General features: G+C 44.6%; 1 protein-coding gene across 2 annotated transcripts in view; it reads right to left on the reverse strand.

Moving 5' to 3' along the window:
* USP40 (ubiquitin specific peptidase 40) overlaps window positions 1-22393 on the reverse strand; it is a 570914-nt gene that overhangs the window by 484175 nt on the left and 64346 nt on the right. The window contains exons 3-7 of one of the 2 annotated variants that reach the window (XM_069225530.1): window positions 19978-20204; window positions 14383-14450; window positions 5906-6019; window positions 3916-4080; window positions 2967-3113 (exon numbers count right to left, since the gene is read on the reverse strand). In XM_069225530.1, coding sequence (XP_069081631.1) covers window positions 2967-3113; window positions 3916-4080; window positions 5906-6019; window positions 14383-14450; window positions 19978-20182 — 699 coding nt within the window. In that variant the 5' untranslated portion in view covers window positions 20183-20204. The remainder of the gene's footprint in view (window positions 1-2966; window positions 3114-3915; window positions 4081-5905; window positions 6020-14382; window positions 14451-19977; window positions 20205-22393) is intronic. The other variant, XM_069225531.1, reaches the window with a different exon arrangement.

The raw sequence follows: 22393 nt of genomic DNA on the forward strand, positions 1-22393 counted from the left end.
GTAAACCCCTGTTCCTCTTTGATGATGTGGCACAAGTTCTATGGCTTGTTTGAGTAATAGTGCCTGTACCTCTGTTTGCAACATTGAAATGTGTTGAGATGAGAGTTTGTGTGGTTTTGGGGGTATATCTGGAGGAGTTTGTGTGAACTCTATACAGTAACCATGTTGGAAAATGGATAAGACCCAATTGTCTGTTGTGATGGGTAACCAGTGGGTGTGAAACTTTTTTTTTAGTCTTCCTCCCAGGGGAAGTGCGGTGAGGGAAGATGTGGATGAAGTCACTGTTTGGTATGCATGGGTTGCTTTGAGAGCTGATATTTTCCTCTAGATCTGGGAAATTGTCCTCTGTAGGTTCTCCGAACCCCCCCTCTCTGGTATTGTGTCTGGTAAGAGGGTTTGGATTGGGAGGTAGATGGCTCAGATGTTTATGGTCTAAAGTATCCCCTATATTGAGGCTTTCAAAATTATCCTCTGTATTGATTTGAGTAAAGCGCCCCCATAGCTTTGGCAGTGTTGGCGTCCTTCTTCATTTTCTCAATGGCTGCATCAACCTGTGTGCCAAATAGTTGGTGTTCGTTAAAAGGCATGTTAAGAACAGCCTGCTGGATTTCAGGTTTAAAGCCTGACGATCTAAGCCGTGCGCGTTGCCTAATGGTGACAGCCGTATTAACAGTTCTTGCGGCTGTGTGTTCGGAGTCTAACGCTGACCTGATCTGATTGTTGGTAATTGCCTGTCCCTCCTCTACTACTTGCTGGGCTCTCTTCTGCTGGTCTTTGGGGAGATGCTGGATAATGTATTTCATCCCGTCCCAGTGGGCCCTGTCGTATCTGGCCATTAGCGCTTGGGAATGGGCTATACGCCATTGATTAGCTGCCTGTGATGCCACCCTTTTACCCACAGCATCAAATTTTTTGTTTTCCTTATCTGGTGGGGGTGTGTCCCCAGACGACTGGGAGTTAGCCCTCTTCTTTGCTGCGCTGACCACTACGGAATCTGGGTGTAGCTGTTGGGTAATAAAAGCTGGGTCTGAAGGAGGCGGCTTATATTTATTTTCTACCCTTGGAGTAATTGCTCTTGCTTTAACTGGTTCCTGGAAGATTTGATGCGCATGTTTTAACATCCCAGGATGCATGGGTAGACTCTGGTAGGTGGCGTGAGTTGAGGACAACGTGTTAAATAACAAAATCATCCTCAAGAGGTTCTGTGTGCATGGCTACATTATGCTATGCCACTGCCCTAGCTAGAATCTGTGTATATGGAGGTGCTATCCTCTGGAGGTGATGGCTTTGATGGATAGCACTCTGGACTATTGTCTGAAATAGGATCATCATAAAGGTCCCATGGTCAGTGTCTTCCTGGTGTGACTGTACAGAGTGTGCTGGAGACTGTGCAGTGGGGGTAACAGGCAGGGAGACAGTTAGGTGAGGAGAATGAGGAGGAGACTGGTGAGGTGAAAACTGAGGAGGCAGAGATTTTTGTCTCAGTTTTGGCACCTTAGCCCGTGGCTGGTCAGTGTCCAAATGTCCTTGAAGGGCCAGTTTCCTCTTTGTTTTCAGAGGAGGTGCAGTGAGGATTTTGCCAGTGTCTTTATGAATTTGGATTCTGGCCTGTTTTTTGTCAAAATCCTCCATTTGCGGAAGTTCTTCCACAAACCTATGGCTTTCTTTCAATTGCTTGGAAAGTCCATGCTCCTCTGTATATGTGTGTTTTTTCGGCTCCGAAGCTGGTTTCTTCAGGATCGAAAGGCCTGAGGTAGTTGTTGGCCTCAGCTCCGAGAGGGATTTTAGGGGCTTCGACTCGATGGGTCGGTGCTTGAGGATTTCGGAGCCTGTGCCTCGGCTCGAGTCCGAAGGCTTCATTATTGTGGCCTTTCTCGGTGCCGAAGATGTTGCTTGGTCACCGGTAGTTTTCTTACAGGTGGAGCCATGGCCTTCTGGCAGTGGCGTCCCGGAGGCCTTGTATTTGGGCTTGGATTGGGTCAGGGCAAGCGTACTCACGTGCTGGCCCACTGTTATCGGTCGGTCGTTGTCGGATCTGTGCTCAGAGTCGGACCCCCGAACGGAGACTGCAGTGTGGATCATCTCCTCTTCTTCTGCGTCGAGGTGTTCAGTGCTTCTGGATGCCATCTCTAACCTTCGTGCTCTTTGGTATCGCAGAGTCTTTTTCGAGCAGAAGGATCTGCAGGCCTCGCAAGTATCCTCTCGGTGGTCTGGCGACAGACAGAGGTTACAGACTAGATGTTAGTCCGTGTAAGGATACTTGGAGTGGCACCGAGGGCAGAATCTAAACGGGGTCCAGTCAATGAGGCTTCGACAAGACTTTGGGTCGGGCCGACCAGGCCCAAGATGGGCACGGGTGCCCCGAAGGGCAAGTAGAGATCTGTGTCTACCGGTACCGAGGTGTCGATGATAGATGGTACTCAATTGAAAACAATACCGACAAATTTAGAGAGTTTGTAATACTTTTCTGACTCGAACCGGAGTGAAAAGAAACACGTCCGAACCCGATGGCGGAAAGAAAACAATCTAAAATGGAGTCGATGCCCATGCGCAATGGAGCCAAAAAGGAGGAGTCACTCGGTACCGTGACTCGATAAGACTTCTTCGAAGAAAAACAACTTGTAACACTCCGAGTCCAACACTAGATGGCAGGACCTGTGCATAGCATGTGTATCTGCAGCTACACATGCCATCAAATATATATATATATATATATATATATATATATATATATATATATATATATATATATATATCTTAACACTTGCAAAGCCTGCATACGGTCCCCATAAGCACAGTAACTGTAAAGAAAACATTAATAGGGGCAGCAGAAAGGGGAGATTTGTAGAATGCATATTTTCTATCAATACTGTCCACCCCCCCTCCACCCCCCCCCAAACTCCAGAAACACATCTGTTGATTCCCTGGACAAACAGCAGTCTTCATGTGATGCTCCAATAGTTTACCTTTGCTGCTCTGACCAGAGTGTTGCATGCGCTGCATCGATATAAGTTGTCATCATCAAACACTTCTTCTTCCACATAAATACTATACAGTGCCTCCTCCAGACTGGATGTATCCTTTACAGCCACAGTCAGATCCAGGAAGTCTTCCTGCAAAGAAAGTCAAAGCTTGGGACACTCTGCAACCAAGCAAGTATCTAGAATGGAAGAGGGCAAAAGGATAATATACAGAGCGGAGAGGGTCACTATCACCAGAGCATGGACAGAGATTGAGGGGTAAGCAGCATAGATATGGGATTTACAAGGACACTCTGGAATTGCAGGTTGGAACAGATAGGAGTGGTAGTACACTTGGCACTACTGGACGGGAGCAGTAGGCCTGTCTGCTCTTTGTCTCTTTTAACCAGTTATTTCTCTTGAGTTTTGTTTCCTTGACAAATATGTCAATGTTTTGATCACTGTAAACCAGCAGAGATTACATTATGCCATCTATGCAGCATGGTGCATAATGAGATAAAAAACCAAGGGCCAGGGCAGGGCCTAACAGGCAGAAGGCAAAGGCTGCAGGTGAGCAAGAGTGCTGGTGAGGACTGCAAAAGAGGCAATTAAGGAATGCCAATGTAGCAAAAAGGGATAAGTGTCAGACTAAGCAAAGAGGAAAGTGGTCTAGGGAACAGTGAGTGCAAGAGATAAAAGGGAAAAGAGTAAGGAAGATTAGGAAAGACAGAAAGAAGAAGCTACTGTGAAAAACGGATAATACACAACAATGATGGACAGACAACAACAGACATGAGCAAAAAGGAGAAGACATATCAGGTCAAACAGGAGATAGTACATAGAGGTAGATATTCAGTAGAGCAGAGACATTCGCAAACATGAGAGAGCTCACTAGTACAAGACAGGGGCAGACCACGGACAAACAAATCACAAATAACGAGCAGGACCATTTTACCTGTCTCTCACTAATATTGCCACAGTTCTTGCACACAATTTTGTTCACCACGATGCCATGATAGAGCCGATTGATGAGGTCGTGGCCGGAAGTGCACACTAGAGAGCTCTCTAGAGCACAAAAGAGTATACGGTTCAGCTCCTGCACATCATGCTGCCTGGTTTCCTGGTGAATGGTGACAAGTTAAGATTTGATGTGAGATTTTGGAACCACCAATAAAAATGAACTGTTGTGAAAACTGTAGTGAACAAAATAAATGAGTATTATCTGTGAAAAGCTGCTCTTAAATGTTGCCCTGAAATTAGTGTTAGTGTGTAGGAAAAAAGGGGGGTTCCAATGATTAAACTGTCAATTTACTTACTGAGAAACTGCAATTCTTATACAACAAACTAAAACTATCCCTACAGAGGAGCGCAGATATAAATTAATTTGTTACTATATATCATCTCAAGCTCTTGCTGCTTCCAGTCTAGGGAGAATTCCTTAATCCACAACATATCACACTTCGGTTTTGGCTGTCATGTTTCCTCGCATTCAAAATAGATACAGTACAAAACAAAAATGGCATGGAGGAAGCTAGAAAATACTATCAGATCTGGCTCATGAGATCGAGACAAACCTCAAACTTCTTCCACTCTCCTACATCCAACCTTGTTAAAAAGGTGTGTTTAATACTACACAAACTACAAAAGAGTTGAGCGTACTGGCATTAGGAGCGAAGTATTATGTATCAGACATGGCCTGTGGATGAGAATGCATAGACATTTTGACAACCCCTTTCCATTTCATCTTCTCCCCTACACACACTTTTTCTAGAGACATATATATTTAAACATATGCGTGCTGATAGGAGTGCCTGAATGCCAGAACCATGGAAAAGGACAAGAGGACTATCTAAACCATCCAGCACTTTGTTAGTATAAGAGTATCTTTCTGTACTACAGAGAGGCACACACAGGCACTTTATGTTCAATAACTTGAAAACACATCCTTTCTCATCAATGTTAGCTCCATTTATAAAATGCATTAGTGTGCGCTTTCCTTCAGAAACAATTCTGAGCTGATTCTTCTGTAAGCCGACTGTACATCTCTCAGTAGCCTAGATATGAGAGCAGCCCAATCGACTCCCACTTTTCTCTTCTGTCCCAGTGCCATTGCCTATGCTGTGGATTAACTAATACCCTAAGTCCGCCACACAAAAGGAGGCCTGCTCAAGAATAGCTTTTCCATTCTGGCCAGGGACGTTTCTTAGACTAGTTGAGAAAAAGCTATTTTTGATTAAAAGATAAATGTGAAACGGCACTATGAAAGAGGTAAGCATAGGGATGAACTCCTCCAGCTAGCTTTTCACTAACAGCACTGTTCAGTCTGCTCAGTTTGTACTGCCACTATATATTCATGACGAACTAACAGAACTCTGATAATATAATTGCTGTATTGAATTGTGAATAAAAGTCACTAAGTAGCACAAATCTAAATTAATGGAACAATGTTTTGATGCAGGGTTTGCTCATACCTCTAGGACTAACCAACAATTATAGCACTGGCTTTACAGCACTGTTCAGCATGGCAGTCCAAAACCATCAGCACTGGCTCAATGCATTTTGTCACAAATGAATCAATGATGACCAATCATGAAAAGTGGGTAAGGCAGAGTAGTTTTGTGATCTGAGGACAATCAGAGCTTCAGAGAGAGTTGTTAGGAAAGGGACAGTTATCACTGGTGGAGGACTGTTGGTGGCAATTTGGGAAGGATGTTAGAATGGAGGCCAACTGACTTTCTAACAAAGTTTGCCATCTATGTCATCAGCTAAATCTTTCAGAGCATACAAGAACATTTAATATAAGTTTTCCAATTGTAAAATGCATTTATAAAATCTTACCTGTTTACACAGAACTCTGCGGTCTAGGGTAAGCTCTACAAATCTACAACTGCACTCTCTACTTTGACTAACTTGCACTTTCTTTAAGAACATAAACCTCCACTTACCTCGTTGTCACCCCAACCAAAGCTATTAGTCAAGTCTGTGGTGGAAGCAGCCTGCTGATTCACAAGCAAGAGTTGGGCGAACAATCGCTGTAACTGCAATGGGATGATGCGCACCTGGAAAACAATAATACCAAGCATTTGTAATGCAATAGGTCTCGCATTTGCGAGAGTTGTAAATTAATTGGACTTTTCTTGCCAAATATGTTGGTCAACCCTGCATTATAATTTGGTCCTTTCCTGACACATAATTCCAGTGGTCCTACATATAACTAAAGCACTTCCGTTTACCTTCTTCCTCTCTCTGCTCGACCTAAAAATGACTAAAAAAATGAAATAATACCGTCACTAATTGTACCCCATAATGACACATACATTGCCTTTTCATTCCGCATAATTTACTCACCTTTGCAGCATAACTCCAGTGGCCTTAACTAAAAGTTTAGAGATCAACCTACTAAGTAGTGGGCACTTGTAACGCTGTGACATCTTCCTCTTTATGGATGCGACTGTTGGGTTGGTAGGTGTTTCGCAGTGTTAGATGCAGTCATACAAGAAAAAGTTAGCTTGAGCATTTTTGTCGAGTTTGAGGCTTTTGAGTGAAGAGAAAACGTAAGAAGGTTTAGCTGGTGGGACGAAGGAATGTTGTGGGCTCTTGACGGGGACTACTGTGGTAATGTGTTGGTTGTACAGCTTCTCACAACGAGCTGTTCGGATTTTCTGCATTTTTTCTGCCAAAGAAAAAGCCAAATTAAAAGCAAGCTAAGCCCCTTGGGTTGAGGTTGGGGCTGAGGTACGGGTACAAGGCAAATGCTCCTGCATGAGAGTCAAACAAACAATTCTGCTAGAAAAGTTAATTGATTGTTAATGGCTTCTCTTACCATTCCTGAAGTTTTCAGTCAACAGGTGTGACCCTAGTGTGACCTTTGGCAGGCAGAAGGAGTGACTCTGAGGATGTACTATTAAGTATAGATGTCAACCACATTAACACACACATACAAGTTATTTGCATCCACGTTTACATGTCTATTAAAGCTACATGTTCCGCTCAGCCCATACACGCGCTCAATGGGGTTCAGCAGAACGGTTTCCCACTCTGCGCCTATTGACCTTAACCGATTTCTCCCTGTGGAACCTGTTGCTTGTAGACTTTACCACCAGTTTAATGTTGATAATTTTCTTGTGCGGGAATAGGGGCAGTCATACTTAAAATAAATAGTGGAAGATATGCTGAGAGGCCGGTTTGCCAGACGAAGACAGTGAAAAGCTGGTGGAGCTGTGAGAGTCAGTAACCATAGCCATATGTGGCATCAACAACTGCTGCCTTAGAGAGGTGTGTATTTCCACTGCATCTTGTTGTTCACTTTCTAGCGTAATACTTTGTTTATCCACGTGTTACTGATCTGCTTCGACTCTATTGTAAAGAACCTGCAGAACAAAAGAAAGGCATGGCCGCCGTGCGTAAAAGGAACTGGAATGACTCAGAATGAAAGACCGGCATGGCTGCCATATGTAAATGGCTGCCATATGTAAACAAAGCGCGGCATGCTGCGCTGCAACAATTAAAGGAACTGGAATGCCTCAGGACAAAGCAAAGTCGCGGCCGACCATATGTAAACATTAAGTGAGGTGTGCTGTACTGCAACAATTAAGGAAACTGGAATACCTCAAAACTAGAGGAAAGCATACAAAAACAAATGATGGATGGAATGGGGAGCCAATCAAACATTCGCCCCCAGTCACAGATCTTGGTTTAATCCATCAATTCTTTAGCTCATCCTACCACCCCAGTTTGTACCCAGCCATATGCAAATCGGTCTTGACTCTCTTTCCCATGGGAACAGTCCAGCCCGAACTGCCAGGCCAGGTCATCCCTGGACCGGAAACAAGCATCCTGGAACCGGTTTCAGGGTATCACCATTCATTAGCCAAGCTAGCTTGAATCCAGTGGCATAGAGAGCCTGGGACCCATATCTGGGCATGGAATGGCATGGCAAGCAAGCAAAAAAAACTGATGGATTAAACCCAGATCTGTGACTGGGGTTGAATGTTTGAATTGTTCTGCATTCTCTCAATCATCTGTTTTTGCGGAACAAAAAAAGGCACAACCACCATATGTAAACATAAAGTGCAGTGTGCTGCGCTGCAACAATGAAAGGAACTAGAATGGCTCATGCACTCCACGTAACCAGGTAGAACAGGGAGAAGGTGTGGTGCAATGACTAAAACTGCTGTCTTTGGAGATGAGGACCCAGGTTCGAGTGACAGCGTTGGCTCAACGTCACTTAATCTCCCTGTGCCTACAAAAATTAATATGTCCTTGTCTAATGTAGCTGGTACTCACGTAAAGCCTCCAATACGTTGGGTCGAGTTTGGGCTAGCTTAGCATTGCAAAGTGAAAACAAGTAATTAAATAAACAAGCTGGCCTGCAAATGAAAAGGGAAGCTTCGCCGAACAGGAGCAGGAAACGAAGGAAAAAAAAAGTCCCCAAAAGAAGAGATAAACAGGACAAAGCGTGATTATACAGTAGTTGGTCCCTACTCCCAAAGAGAAAAAGGAGGGACAAAGAGGCATGACTGACGACTAGCATGGAAGGATTTGTAAGAGACACTGAAACGAGCAAAAGAAATGGCTTCAAGCCCACAGAAGTATACTTAGAAGTATACAGGAGGCCATATGCTTATGCTCGACCTAAAAATGAAGACGCATTAGAAAGAAAAAAACTTGCTGCATTGCCACACCACAGAGAACAATATGACACCCAGGAGCAGAGCCAATGGGAGGCTGATAGTACTGAGCAAGAAGTTACTAGATTAATTGAAATCCTGAGCCTCAAAATATTAAAAGAGACTCACATTTCTGCTGGTTAAATGAAAATTGTATGTTGTGAATCTTCAGTCAATGTGGACGGTGTGTGTCGACACCCATACGGCTTTGGAACCATGACTTAAATTCAGAGGTAGCATCACACTACTTGTAATTCCCCACACAATCTAGATGAGTTCCTCTGTATGTTTCTCCTAAAGGGAATGGTGTGTCCCTATTCCTGACTGCAGGTATCAGACCTGCAAGAATAAAAAGGATGTTAGTAGTGGGTTGTGGCTGCCAGACAATACTTGATGGACTTAGGAACGGACAATTGCTTATAGTACATTTGAATACATGAATTTTCTGATCATGCTTGAAAGATAGATTACTGCTATAGTTCAGGGTTGAGAATGAACTCGGCTTGCAGTACCAAAGGCTCAGCGTGTTATTAGATCACTAGGAGCATGTTGCCCAAAATGGTGAGGTCCAATGGGACATCTGGCTGGACATGGCAGCTTCTACATATCCACTTTCTAGTCTCTCTCCTAGAAATACAAAGTACATATATAATACTTAATGGGTGACCAAACAGTTCCTTTACTGAGGGATGATCGCTCCTGCCCTGGGAAAAACTTGCCTATCCAGTTTCCGGTGTTGCCGTCCACTCCCATGGCAAGGACATGAGATGCGGGGTTATGCTGAGCTTAATCTACAAATCACGCAATACCAGTTCAAACTTGTCAACTGGGAACTCTTGGCTCAGAAGCCCATGAAATCTGATTGGCTGTACTGACCATATTACAGGAGTACTTGGTCTTCCGAATTAAGCCACTCTTTTTTGGCTCTGGCTTGATGTCTTGACCAACAGAGGAATACAAATAATGTGCCTGGTTCGTCATTGGCTAGGCCTGCACATTCGTGAGCTAAGACTACAGGACAAGGAGTAGAACCATTACTGTATTTCAACTACCACTCTGTAGATACAGCGCAAGTCTGAGTAGTCTTTGTGGATTACTTGCTGAGAAAATAAAAATAACTCACCTACCCGAGGAGTTGGCCTCCATGTCACGCTAAGTAGACCTGATTTCAGGAAACTTTGAACAAGGCACAGCTGATGAACATCTGAACTGAGGATGTTCCAATGGACTGAGGTTCCATAAAGACGTGCTCCTCAGGAGAAGCAAGATCAGAAGAAGGGCATCATTCGTATCACTGAATTGCATCATTGCCTGCTGTGGCAAGTGTGGGTGTGGTGTGCCTTTACCTTCTCCAGCTCTCCATCAGAGTGGATAAACAAAGAGACAAGGTGAGAGTAAGCCTTCAAACCTATAGCATGTAGTCCAGTTCTGTTGGTTAAAAGTAGTTGTCCTGAAACCAGAACTATTTGAATCATGCTTTAGACTTCGCAGTTCCAGTGATGGACTCCGTTTATGGTCGTAACCTAACAAAAGCAATTCCCATTTGGAAGTAGTGTCAGGAATGACTTCAAAGGATGATCCTTCTGATGTGGATATCTGATCCACAAGATTACTTAAGATACCACTGGGACTGCTCCCAACCCCTTCCCCCCCCCGACCCATGTGGATGCTAATCCACAACTGTGTCCAATCACAAATGCATCCCTGCAAAAAAATAACTTATTGAGTTGAAATACTCAAGTAACTGTTGGGGTGTCACACTAACAGGACACTAATGATCAACACCACAGTTTTCACTACCAGATCCTCAAGTACCCATCATTGACCTCACTAGGGTAGGGTCCTTGTTGATGAATGATGGGTGTCAAGAAAGTGGGTTTTTGGGATCAAACTTATTAGTTTTTCCTTAAGAACAGAAAAAAGACCTGCTGAAATTCTAGCTCACTGATCTACCTTGTAGAAAGAGTTGGATACAGACTCTCATGCAATTGGTATTTTTTGCCCACTCCTGAAGAACCCTGGCTGATCTGAATAGGCCCCACAGGACAACACAGGCCTTAGAGTGGGCTTTATGACTAATGTACAGAATAGCATGTTGATGTTAGAGCAACAATTAGAATCTTATTTTGGCCCCAGAAAATACTAACAATTTTGAGGGGCGGGTGGCTGTAGGTGTTATATCTTTCTTCACCTAATCTATTTATGTACTTGCCAATAACAGTAATTACTGACCAGACGTACTGCATCTGTATTTCTCCACTCATCAAGTCTCAGAAAAATTTTGACTTCTCCTTGGTACCTGTAGAGGGGAGAACTGGCAAAACCCATCTGTCTTAATTTAGTGGGACAATACATGCACACTCTGGTATGAAGAAATGATGTTTTTATAAAACAGCACATTAAGGGCCAGATGTAGCAACCGGTTTGCATGTCGCAAACTGCGAAAAACGCAGTTTGCGACATGCAAAACGGCCAACGCGATGCAGATTCACATTTTGCGAGTCAGTACCGACTCGCAAAATGTGAACCCGACTCGCAAATAGGAAGGGGTGTTCCCTTCCTATTTGCGACCGCATCGCCATGCTGAGTTGCTTTGTGACCGCAAAAGCGGTCGCAAACCAACTTGCAGTTACCACCCACTTGAAGTGGGTGGTAACGCATTCGCAAATGGGAAGGGGTCCCCAGGGGACCCCTTCCCCTTTGTGAATGTCGCTGAAAATAATTTTTCAGCTTGGACCACTGCTTACTCTAAATAAATGAAACCAAATGGTTTCATTATTTTTTTGAATTGCAACTCGTTTTCCTTTAAGGAAAACGGGCTGCAATTCAAAAAAAAAAAAAAAAACTGCTTTATTAAAAAAAGCAGTCACAGACATGGAGGTCTGCTGTCTCCAGCAGGCCACCATCCCTGTGAGTGCAGGGACTCGCTATGGGGTCGCAATTTGCGACCCACCTCCTTAATATTCATGAGGTGGGTCTTTGCGACCCCATAGCGAGTCGCAGAAGGTGTCTGAGACACCTTTCTGCATACTATTTTGCGAGTTGCAATTTGCGAGTCGGTATGACTCGCAATTTGCAAGTCGCAAATTTTTTTTTTTGCTACATCCAGACCTATGGGTTGTGTCAATGCTTGCTAGTAGCGACGGTATTGGTGGCAGCAGTGTTGTCCGTCTGGTACTGATAGTGCTGTTGGTTTAGGTGGTGGTACTGTATTCCTAGATGTAGTGGTATTAGTGTTGAGGTAGTGTCGTAATATTGGTGGCTGTAATCCTGGCTGATAGTAGCATGCCTAGCTTCCGTGGTCTGGCTGCACTACCTGCTCTCAATGTTTGCGCGAGTGCGAAGATCATCTTTAATCAGTTGTTGCAGCAGAAGATAAATAATGGCAAGCAGCACAAAGCGTCCAAGATAAGTTAAAAAGAAAAAGGTTGTTGCTTCAGTGAATCAGCAGAAAGATCTGGGCTGCTTTTCAAATAGAAACAGGTTCATGAATTTAATGAAGGCTCACTTCTGTACATCTGGATCAATCAGGGTTTATACCATCTGACAACATGGTTCCCTGCGCCAGTCTATCTCCTTCTGGCTCACGTTGCCACCGTATAATGGACCACAGAGCCCTTGTACAAATGGTGGTCCTCTTGCAACTTCTATACCTCTTTGCCACCTTTCCCATTGGGGTACCTAGGGCAGTCTTTCGCAATATCGATGTTACTTGCAGGCCAAGGTTGCCCTGCAAACGCTGTGCGATCATTGGAAAATACGGCACTCCGATTTCTGATAAAGATTGGGAGGCCATTCTGGACTTCACCCCACAAACCTCGAGGAACACTAGATTTAAACTTAGTACTGTATTATGTCCAACATAGTCTACAATACTCCCAAAAGGCTAAACATCTTGATTCCTGCACCACGTGCATCCTCTTCCCAAAAACCTGGGCAAGGCAGTTACATCAAGATTCACAAAATTAGTGCTAGTTTTGGCCTGCCACCAACTGGCTATCCCCTGGAAATCTCCATGGGGACAGGTCTTCTGATGCTGAAAAAAGAATTAAGTGGGCGAAATGCAAAGGGGGTGGGGCTATACTGCAGTAGGAAGCAGAATAGAGCAGTGGTTCCCAACCTTCAGACTTGTGTGGACTCCCACTTTATCATTGCTCGAACCTGGGGACCCCCCACTGAATCATTATTGGAATCTGGGGACCCCCCACTAAGTCATAACTGTAAGCTGGGGACCGAATCTATTAATAATATTTAATTTTCTAAGCAGTCGCGGACCCCCAGGGGGCCTCGGACCACAGTTTGGGAACCACTAGAATGCAGGATCAGGGACTGGATTTTGCACAAGCACGGGATGCCATCCTACAGGATTGCCTCTTGATGAATTTTGTGTCTCACTCATAGATGATGCCCTGTTCCCTGCATTCCCTTCACAGTATGACTACATTGGATATGCTGCTACTTTACTATCTGCCACTTTCTTCATTGGGGCCCCTCCCGCTGCTCGTCACAGGATACTTTTGATTGTGTATTGTAATTCTGAATGCTGGCACGGGAGGGTCTGCAGAGTCAAACACTGATAATATGAATACCAAACTGCTTACAGAAAATCGATAAAATTGTGAATAAATAAAAAAGTTTCCTTCTGTGAAAAACATAGAAACAAAAACAGATCTGTAATGAAATGTTTACTATCGTTTGTTTTTTTTGCTATAGCTGTGCGGTTGCTTTTATGCTTTTCACAGAGCAGCAAACTCAGCAGTACAATGAAACTCTCATTATAATCCTGCATTTATCACTATTTGAAATTAGAATAGGTCGGCAACAAAGCCTTCTTTATTTATTATAACAAAGGCTCCCTTGCCATTTGATCTTTGTTTCACACAGAAACAAATAAATGCATGACTTCAAAGGCTCCAGATAGCAAGTGAGCATACATCATAGTTTTGCTTCTATCTCAGTGGTTCCCAACCTGTGGGACGGGGACCCCTGGGTGTCCGCGAAGCCTCGTCAGGGGGTCCGCGGCAGCTTAAAAAATGTAATAATATTAGGTCCCAGCTATCAGTATTGACTCAGTGGGGGTCCCCGGTTCCAATAATGATTCAGTGGGGGTCCCCGGGCTCCAGTATTGATAAAATGGGGGTCCACAGAAGTGAAAAGGTTGGGAACCACTTTTCTATCTTGCTTCACTGAAATGTGCTCAGGTACCCATTCATTAATGTGCATATCTTGTACACGTCATTGTTTTTGATTTACAGTAATGGCACTGTCCTCTCCTCATAAGGCCCCCAGTTTTGATAAACAGAAGGCAATTAAAAGCCTATATTAGAGCCAGGCTGCACATCAATTTAAATTAAAAAAGTAAAACAACCCATGCAATTCATCTATGAGATAAAGTACTGAATGACAGGAAAAGTGACGTCTTAGATCTGATATAATCCCCACAAGTAATCCATAAAGGGCAGAGTGACTCTAAAAACAGCAGGTCCGTGCGAGAAATTTCCCTCTGGTCTGATCTAAAATGCAACTGACAAAGACTCAAGTCAATGTAGATATTGCCACTGATCATAAGTCCCCCACAGAGGAGAAACCCCAGTAATCATAGACTCCTTCGGGACAGCAAGAAAAGACCGCACATGCCAATATTCAACTTCTCCGGAAGATCAGACCTAGTGGCACGGCGATTTTGTATTTTCCTCTCACTTGACACTTTTGACACTCAAGACAGGGAAAGACATTTTTCAAAATAAACGCACCTTTGCATGAGGGTCGTCTTTCTTCTCTAATGATCCTAGATCTTCAGGGCCGAGGGAAAACAGCGCTTCTGCAGAAAAAGGAGGAAATATGTCAAAGATGATTAACTCAGACCCTCCTCTAGATGGCAGAGTGGGGAAGGAGGTAACCACTGGCTGAGGAAGAGGTGAGCTAGGCTGTGGGAAAATCGGACGATTTCCTGACACTTTAGGCACCACATTAATAGGGATTCAGTTAATAGTTCTGTCTGCCTCTGGGAAGCTGTCAGTGTGCAGTCTGCAGCTCAGACAACCACTCACCCATGTTGCAAATTAAGAGGAAGAAGACCTTTTTTGATCCTCGAGGAAAAGGTCAGGGGGATAATAAAGTTGTGGTATTACTTGAGGAAGACAGTAAATGGCATGATGCACCACCTTTATTTATCCTTTTATGACATTACTTTAGCTTTCTCTTCTAAATCATATTTTCTCTCCAGAACTCTGCATTTCGGAACACCTAAAAGGCAAGGCAAGCATTTGACATTCTACATAGAGCTCCTAGATGCCTAGATGCCTGCAGCAGTTTACGATGCATTCAGAATGTGAAAGTGTCAAGGAGGCAGGGCAGCAGATCACTAAACAACTGCACACAGCTCCCATTCAAAAGACAGCAGCTAGTGCTTCATGGGAAAAGGATGGTCCTACGTGAAAGTCACAATGTAAAAACAATGAGTCGGTCGTTTGGTGTAATTTCAGGATTTGGGTTGGGTCCTGTTTCGTTAATTTCTCTGCACCTACTTTTTGTAATAAGATGTACGAGGCACTCTCATCGCCAACCTACACCACCACACACATCTCCATTCCACCCCGCCCCCTCCCTGCTAGCTCTGCACGAGAGTGAAAGGCAACATATAAAGGCAAAGTATCTGCGGGGCTACACAGTCAGGGCACAGGAAGGGATTTTATGAATCGGATATGACGGGTGCAGAGAGAAGCAAGAATAGTGGGAGGGACGACGTCCATTTCCGGGAGTAGAAAACATGTCGTTTGGCCAGAAAAGGGAAGAGATGGGACACAGTGAGCTCTAAGAACTTAACATGACCTTTCTGCTCAGCCCCACAAATAACTTTGCAGTTATGACAACGTTAAGCGGAGAGAAACACTCAGTAGGCAGCAAAAAGTAACATGCGCCACCTTCCCAAGCTGATACGGTTAATGTACACACTCCTTATGCAACCTTTATCAAGGTTTTCTTTCACCTAAAAATCACTTTTGCCGCGAAACGCAAATATTTACTAAGGAAATACTCACCTTAATGGCCCCAAATTTCAAATACAAGCAACCATTGTACAGCTACATCAATTTATAACGGTGCTCATTCATGAAAAGAGAGGCAATATTCGGACTAGACTGGTGCACGGAAGCTGTACACTGTTTAGTGAATGGAGATAACATTTTTTTTACTCTACTTTGTAATCATGCTGTTGTGCATTAACTTATTTGGAGCGCCACTACCCTTGAAATAGTCTCATCGATCTCACACAATCTCAATCGTATCAAATCGAGGTGACCCTGACATGGACTTTAAAAGTAAACAAGCAGTGGCAAAGCCAATAGGTCTCGCCTATGTAAGAGCTATTGGCTTTGGCAATGTGTTTTGCCATGTGGTACACCAGTTTGGCTCCTGCTCAGCATGGCTAAAATGTAGTGGGGTGGAGTGTCATAATGTAGTGGGGGAGTAGAGTCTCAGAGAGGATTTGTTGGAATGTTGTAGAGTGGAGTAGGAGGATTAGTGTTGTGGAGTTGATTAGCGGGGAGTAGGGTTTAGTGGCAGAGTGGTGTGTGGTGGTATAGGGTGGAGTGGGCTGAGGTAGTGGAGTGGGTTGGAGTGGATTGAGGTAGTGGGGTGGACTGGATTGGAGTAGAATGGGGTGATTTGACTGGGGTGCAGGAAGGCTGATTGAGTACATTTGGATGGAGTGGGGTGGGATGGCTTGAAATGGGGTGAGGTGGATGGGATTGGGGTGGATCAGAGTGGAGTGTATTAGATTGGATTGGGTGGGTGGTTTGGATTGTAGTGATAGGGGTGGGGTAATTAAGACTGGGGAGCTGTGGACTGGCATGGAGTGGGCTGGGGTGGATCAGACTGGACTCGAGTGGAGTAGATTAGACTGGACTGGAGTGGTGGGGGAATAAGAATGGACTGGAGTTGGGTGGATGAGACTGAAGAGGGAGTAGATTGGAGTGGGGTGGATGAGGGTTGTCTGAATTGGATCGGAGTGGGGCAGACTGAACTGGGATGGGGTTGCCTGTATTGGGATAGAGTGGGTGAACTGGAGTAGAGTTTGGTGGATTGGGGTAGAGTGGGATGGGGAGGACTGGGGTAGGTAGGAGTGGGGTGAAGTGGATTGGGTGGGGTGCACTGGAGAAGGTGGATTGGATTAGGGTGGGGTTGGGTGGATTTGACTGGAATGGGATGGATTGAACTGGGGTGGATTGCATTGAGGTGAGGTGGATTGGACTGGAGTGGGATGGGGTAGACTGGAGTGGGGTGGACTGGATGGGATGGACTGGATTGGGGTGTATTGGATTGGGGTGCATCAGACTGGGGTGGAGTGGAGTAAGGTGGAATGGATTGAGTGGGGTGGATTGGACTGTGTGAGGTGGATTAGGGTGGGGTTTCAAAAAGTGATGGCTTGAATTGGGGTGGATTGGCTAGGGGTGGGATGGACTAGATTGGGGTGGGGTGGATTAGATTGGGGTGGACTGGAGCAGGGAAGATTGGACTGAAGAGGGGTATACTGGAATGAAGTGGGGTAGATTAGGATGATTTGTAGTGGGGTCCATTCGACTGGAGTAGGGTAGATTAATGGGGACTGGATTGAAATAAGTGGGGTGGATTAAAGTGGAGTGGGTGGATTGGATTGGAGATAGGTGGATTGAGTAGTGGTGGGGTTAATTGAAGTGGGGTGGCTTGGACTGGAGTGGGGTGGTTCAGACCAGAGTGGGGTGGATTGGACTGGAGTGGATTGGGGTGTTGTAACTGGGGTAAGGTGTATTTGACTGTAGTGGGGTAAATTGGACTGGGCTGAATTTGGGGTGAATTGATTTGGTGTGGGGTGGACTGGGTTTGTGTGGGGTTGACTGGGTTGTAGTAGAATAGATTGTGGTGGATTGGAGTGGGGAGAAACTGGGATCGAGTCGGTTTGACTGGGGTGAGGTGGGTTGGACTGGAGTGGGGCAGATTGTTTTGTATGTTATGTTATGTTATGTTATTTTTATTTGTACCGCGCACAGCTGCCCCAGCAAAGGGGCGTCCCGGCGCTTTGAGAAGGTAAACACAACACAGCACTAAAAGCGGGCAAAAGAAGACAAAACACAACAGATAAGCTTAGACAAATAAAAAGGTCTTAATATTTAATTAATCTTAATATTGGAGTGGGGGAGATTGTTTTGGACTGGAGTGGGTTGTTTGGGATTGTAGTAGGGCAGGTTGGAGTGGACAGGTTGGAATACGGCATATTGTTTTGGATTAAAGTGGAGCAGATTAAAATGGATTAGAGTGAGGCAGGATGTTTTGAATTGGACGGATTGGAGTGGGGCACATTGGCGTGGGTGGGTTGGACTGGAAGTGGGGGGGTTGGACTGGAGTTGGGGGGTTTGGACTGGGGTGGGATGAATGAAGTGGGTAGAATGGATTGGAGTAGAGAGCTGTATTGGAGTAGGGTGAGTTGGATTAGAGCAGGGTGGATCGAATTGGAGTGGGGTGGATTGGACTGGAGTGGATTGGTGTGTGGTGGGTTGGGGTGTGGTGAATTGAGGTGAGGTGTATTGGACTGGAGTATTTTGGAATGGGCTCGATTTGGAGTGGAATGGTTTGATGTGGGGTCGATTGGATTTGTGTGGGGTTGACTGGGTTGTAGTGAGGTAGATTGTGGTGGATTGGAGTGGGGTGAATTGGGATGGAGTGGGTTTGACTGGGGTGAGGTGGACTGGAGTGGGGCGGGTTGTTCTGGATTGAAGTGGGTTGTTTGGGATTTTAGTGTGGCAGGTTGGAGTTCAGCAGGTTGTTTTAAAGTGGGGAAGATTGGAGTGGGGCAGACTGAAATGGATTGGATTGGGGCAGGTTGTTTTGGATTGAAGTGGGACAGATTGTTTTTCAGTGGGGTGGGGCCTGAAGTGGGGCAGATTATATTAGGGTGGATTGAAGTGGGGTGGACTGGGTTGGTGTGGGGTGGATTGGATGGAGTTGGGTGGACTGAACCGGGGTGCCGTGGACTGGATTGGAGAGGGTGTACTGTTTAGGATTGGAGTGGGGCAGATTGGAGTGGGGCACATTGGCATGGGGTGGACTGCTATTGACTGGAGTGTGGCAGATTGGAGTGCAGCAGACTGTTTCGGATTGGAGTGGGGCAGACTGCTTTAGATTGGAATGGGGCAGTTGGGAGTGGGGCGGATTGGCCTGGGACAGACTGCTTTGGATAGCAGTGGGGCAGATGGAAGTGGGCAGATTTTCTTGGATTGCAGTGCAGCAGATTGTTTTGGATTGGGGCAGATTGTTTTAGAATGGAGTGGGGCTTATTGTTTTGGACTGGAGTGGGGCAGATTAGATTAGGGAGGACTAATGTGGGGTAGGTTGGAGTGTATTGGGATTGGGGTGGGTTGGATTGGTGTGGGATAAAGTGGGTTGGATTGAGGTGGGTTGTAGTGGGGCAAAGTGAGATGGATTGATATGTAAAGGGGTGTACTAAACGATTATGTGTTACAGCATAATTTCAGGGATTACACATAAAAATAAAACACTGTTGCTTTGTAGTATTTCAAAAAAGTTAATTGTCATCTTTTGAGTAGAGCGCCCACGAGCAAAAACTGAACAATACATGAGTGGAAAGTGAGAAAAGACGACATGGCAAACTTTGCAATTTTATTTGTGCTGCTGGGTATGTTTTTCAGTCACATGCCTTCTGTTTGCAAGGCACTAGCAGTTAAAAAGAACAAAATAGTGCCTCGACACGTAGGGAGCAGCGGACGGCACTAATTAAGTTGAATCAATCAGTGCTTCATCCCTACTCCACACACAGAACGGAAATGATGCCCGGCGTGCCTTGACGAATTACGAGGCTGTAAAGAAGAGTGCCATGCAAACCAACAAATGGTGAGCAACAGGCGGGCTCCAAACCTTTTACTGTACACAACAGAGTCTCGCAAGCGAGACACATGCACTAGCACATGCACTCGCAGGCCTGACCTTAAAAATATTTTTTTGCTCTAAAAGTGTTGATTTAACTGACTGGTGCACATACCAGGGCAAGATATTACACATGTTAATTACAATTACACTATCTTACATTGCTCCCATTCCAGTTGCCTAACAATCTTGTTCATTTTAAATAAGCATAAACATCCTGGAAGGCTGAACCCAATATGAAGCCTTCATATTACATGCAGATCCCCAAAATATTTGGACCAAGTTACATATAAAGTTAAAATAACAGATCAGCAATCTGTGGTGATAAAACTTCAACACAACTGTTCTTATTGACCTCCAGATGGAAAACCCTTAGTTTCTGAGAAACCAAGCAAGAAACGGAACATATCACAGAATGAATCACAACTTACCTCTGAACTCTGGAGTGAAAAGTAGGGTCTGCAGCAGGGAATTGAGGTAGCAGGTTCCGCCTTGATTCCTGATGCCACTGAGCTTGGTCGGTCCACGGGGTTCCATGAGTTCAGGGTGCCGGGAACGAGCTCTTTCTCCTTTTGTGCCTCCCTCATTTGACAGGAATGAAAAGTCACCCTCCTCTTCAAAGAGATCACCAAACATGATGGTGCAAGGCAGGTTATCTCTGAAATAGAGGCCTTATATTTAAAGGAGGGCATAGACAGTAGAAAGCCTGGCAAGGTTTCAGGACATTCTTTCTGATCTAACTCCTAGCTGTAATCTACTATACTAGAATTCTCTCTCACCATTACTTGGTTATTATAGTCTAAGCTAGAGCCTGAGATTAATTGAAAAGAAAAAAGAAAAACACATCAAGGCATGCTACGTCTTAGTCATTATTTTAAGCTGGAGTCCTTGCATGCTTTTTGTTTTTGAGATACAATGTGCATATCATGTCATCATTCCCCTCTGTCAGAATGAGGATCATTTGGCTTGTCAGATTGAGATCAGCCAGGCAATCCTTTCCCTAACATCAAATGCACTTGAATGTTACAAACAGTTCCTGCCCTTAGCACGGCATTACAAGGTGATCTTCAATCTCCACCATTAAAAGGTGTTCAATTTTACCACAGAGTAACATTCAAGAAATGCTGTTTTTGTTTAACAAACTAAGCAAATGGGCCCTGAAGCAGTTTTGTTCAACGCACAGTTATCTACAACCCCTTTCAACTCACCATTCAGCTGCTTTCGGTCGAGTAGAAACATCAACAAATCTTAAAGACAGGAGAACACAAGTTATCTAACCTTAACTTCTAAAAACGTGCCTGCCCTACTTCTGGAAGAAGTAGGCACTTCATAGTACAGCAAAACATATGAAGCACTCTATGTGCCACCACTGCCAGATAGCAAACTATAAAGTACATTTAACATGAAAATATAAAATGTCATAACATTAAAAAGCAGGACCCTCCACAAGCACGCCATTTATAGAAAAATACAAAGAAAGGGGTTCATGAGGAGGTGTTGCGGAAGGAGGGCCTCAGAAGTGGCAATGTTTGGCACGAAAGGGTAGATAAGGATTATAAGGATTAGGCAAAATGGTAGTATACAGTGAAGCAGCATATTTAAAGCGCAGCATAGGATGGTAAAAGCTCAGTAGAATAGATGGGCTTTTAAAAGTGATGAACAAGTTGTTTTACTTCAGTAATGATCTTTCTGGTGAATACAATGTATACTTGTTGTTCTTCTGACACTTCTACCTGCAGATTCCGCACCTCTTGAACAGTTGACCAGACAATGTCCCCCTCATCAGGGATCTGAGGACATAGTCAAGCCAAAACGTCCTGCAGAACGTATCTCGCACAACGGACACCTCTGCAGATTGGGTCAAGGTAGTAATGCCTGGTGAAGGTATGAACCAAAGCCCCTGTCGCATTCTGACATATGTTCAAAACCTGATCACCACGGGGCAGCTCTGAAGAAGTTGATTTTACCATGGTGGAATGGGCCCTGATGCCCTCGGGAGCCTAATTATTGGCAAGAGCTAACAGACCCTAATGCACAACAATACATCATGAAGAGCTAATCATCAATCCAATTTTCCTGTGTCCTGTCCACATAAAAGTTGAGCCCTGTGAGGACTCAAGAGATGGAGCTTCTCCTCCTCCCCAGCAGCATCAGAATGTGCATATAAAGAAGGTAGCGTGGTCAACTGCCTCATGTGAATGGGGTGAAGAGCTTCAAAAGGAACAAAGCCTTTGTCCGGAGAACCAGCTCATCTGGAAATAAAAAGGTAAGGGGAGGACAAACAGACTGCAGCTCACTAATACTAACATACTAACATACTAACATGCAGAGGTGATATCAATTTGACTTTATAGTCAAAAGTCTTAAGGTGCAGCTATGCATTGATTCAAGTGGAGAACCCATAAGGGAGGTGAGTACCAAGTTAACATCCCACTGATACATTATGAATGTGAAGAAGGAAACCGAAGGAAGTATGTAGGTCAAACCTTTAAGAAACGTCATGACAATTGGCTGATCAGGTAAACAACGAAAGACTGATAAGGCTGAAAACGAAACTATAACTGTGGTCACTGAAGGTGCTGCTGGGCTTAAGAAATAGCAAAGAGCAAAACAGCTGAAAGATGTGCTTTAATAATTTCCTCCATATAGCACCAAGGTACAAACCTGATCAACGTTCAGAGTAAAAAGATTTGTTAGATATGTGATGCACAAATAAGGTGACATCCACCACATCCAAAGTTAAATTGAAAGAACTCAGGGTGCCTTGCGTAATCCCCAGGCACGAAGATGGAGACCCTGAAGGTTGTAATGGAAGAGCTGCCTCTCTGATAAGGAGAGGTGGTCTCC

Source organism: Pleurodeles waltl, chromosome 3_1 (assembly GCF_031143425.1).
Source record: "Pleurodeles waltl isolate 20211129_DDA chromosome 3_1, aPleWal1.hap1.20221129, whole genome shotgun sequence".
NCBI lineage: Eukaryota > Metazoa > Chordata > Amphibia > Caudata > Salamandridae > Pleurodeles > Pleurodeles waltl.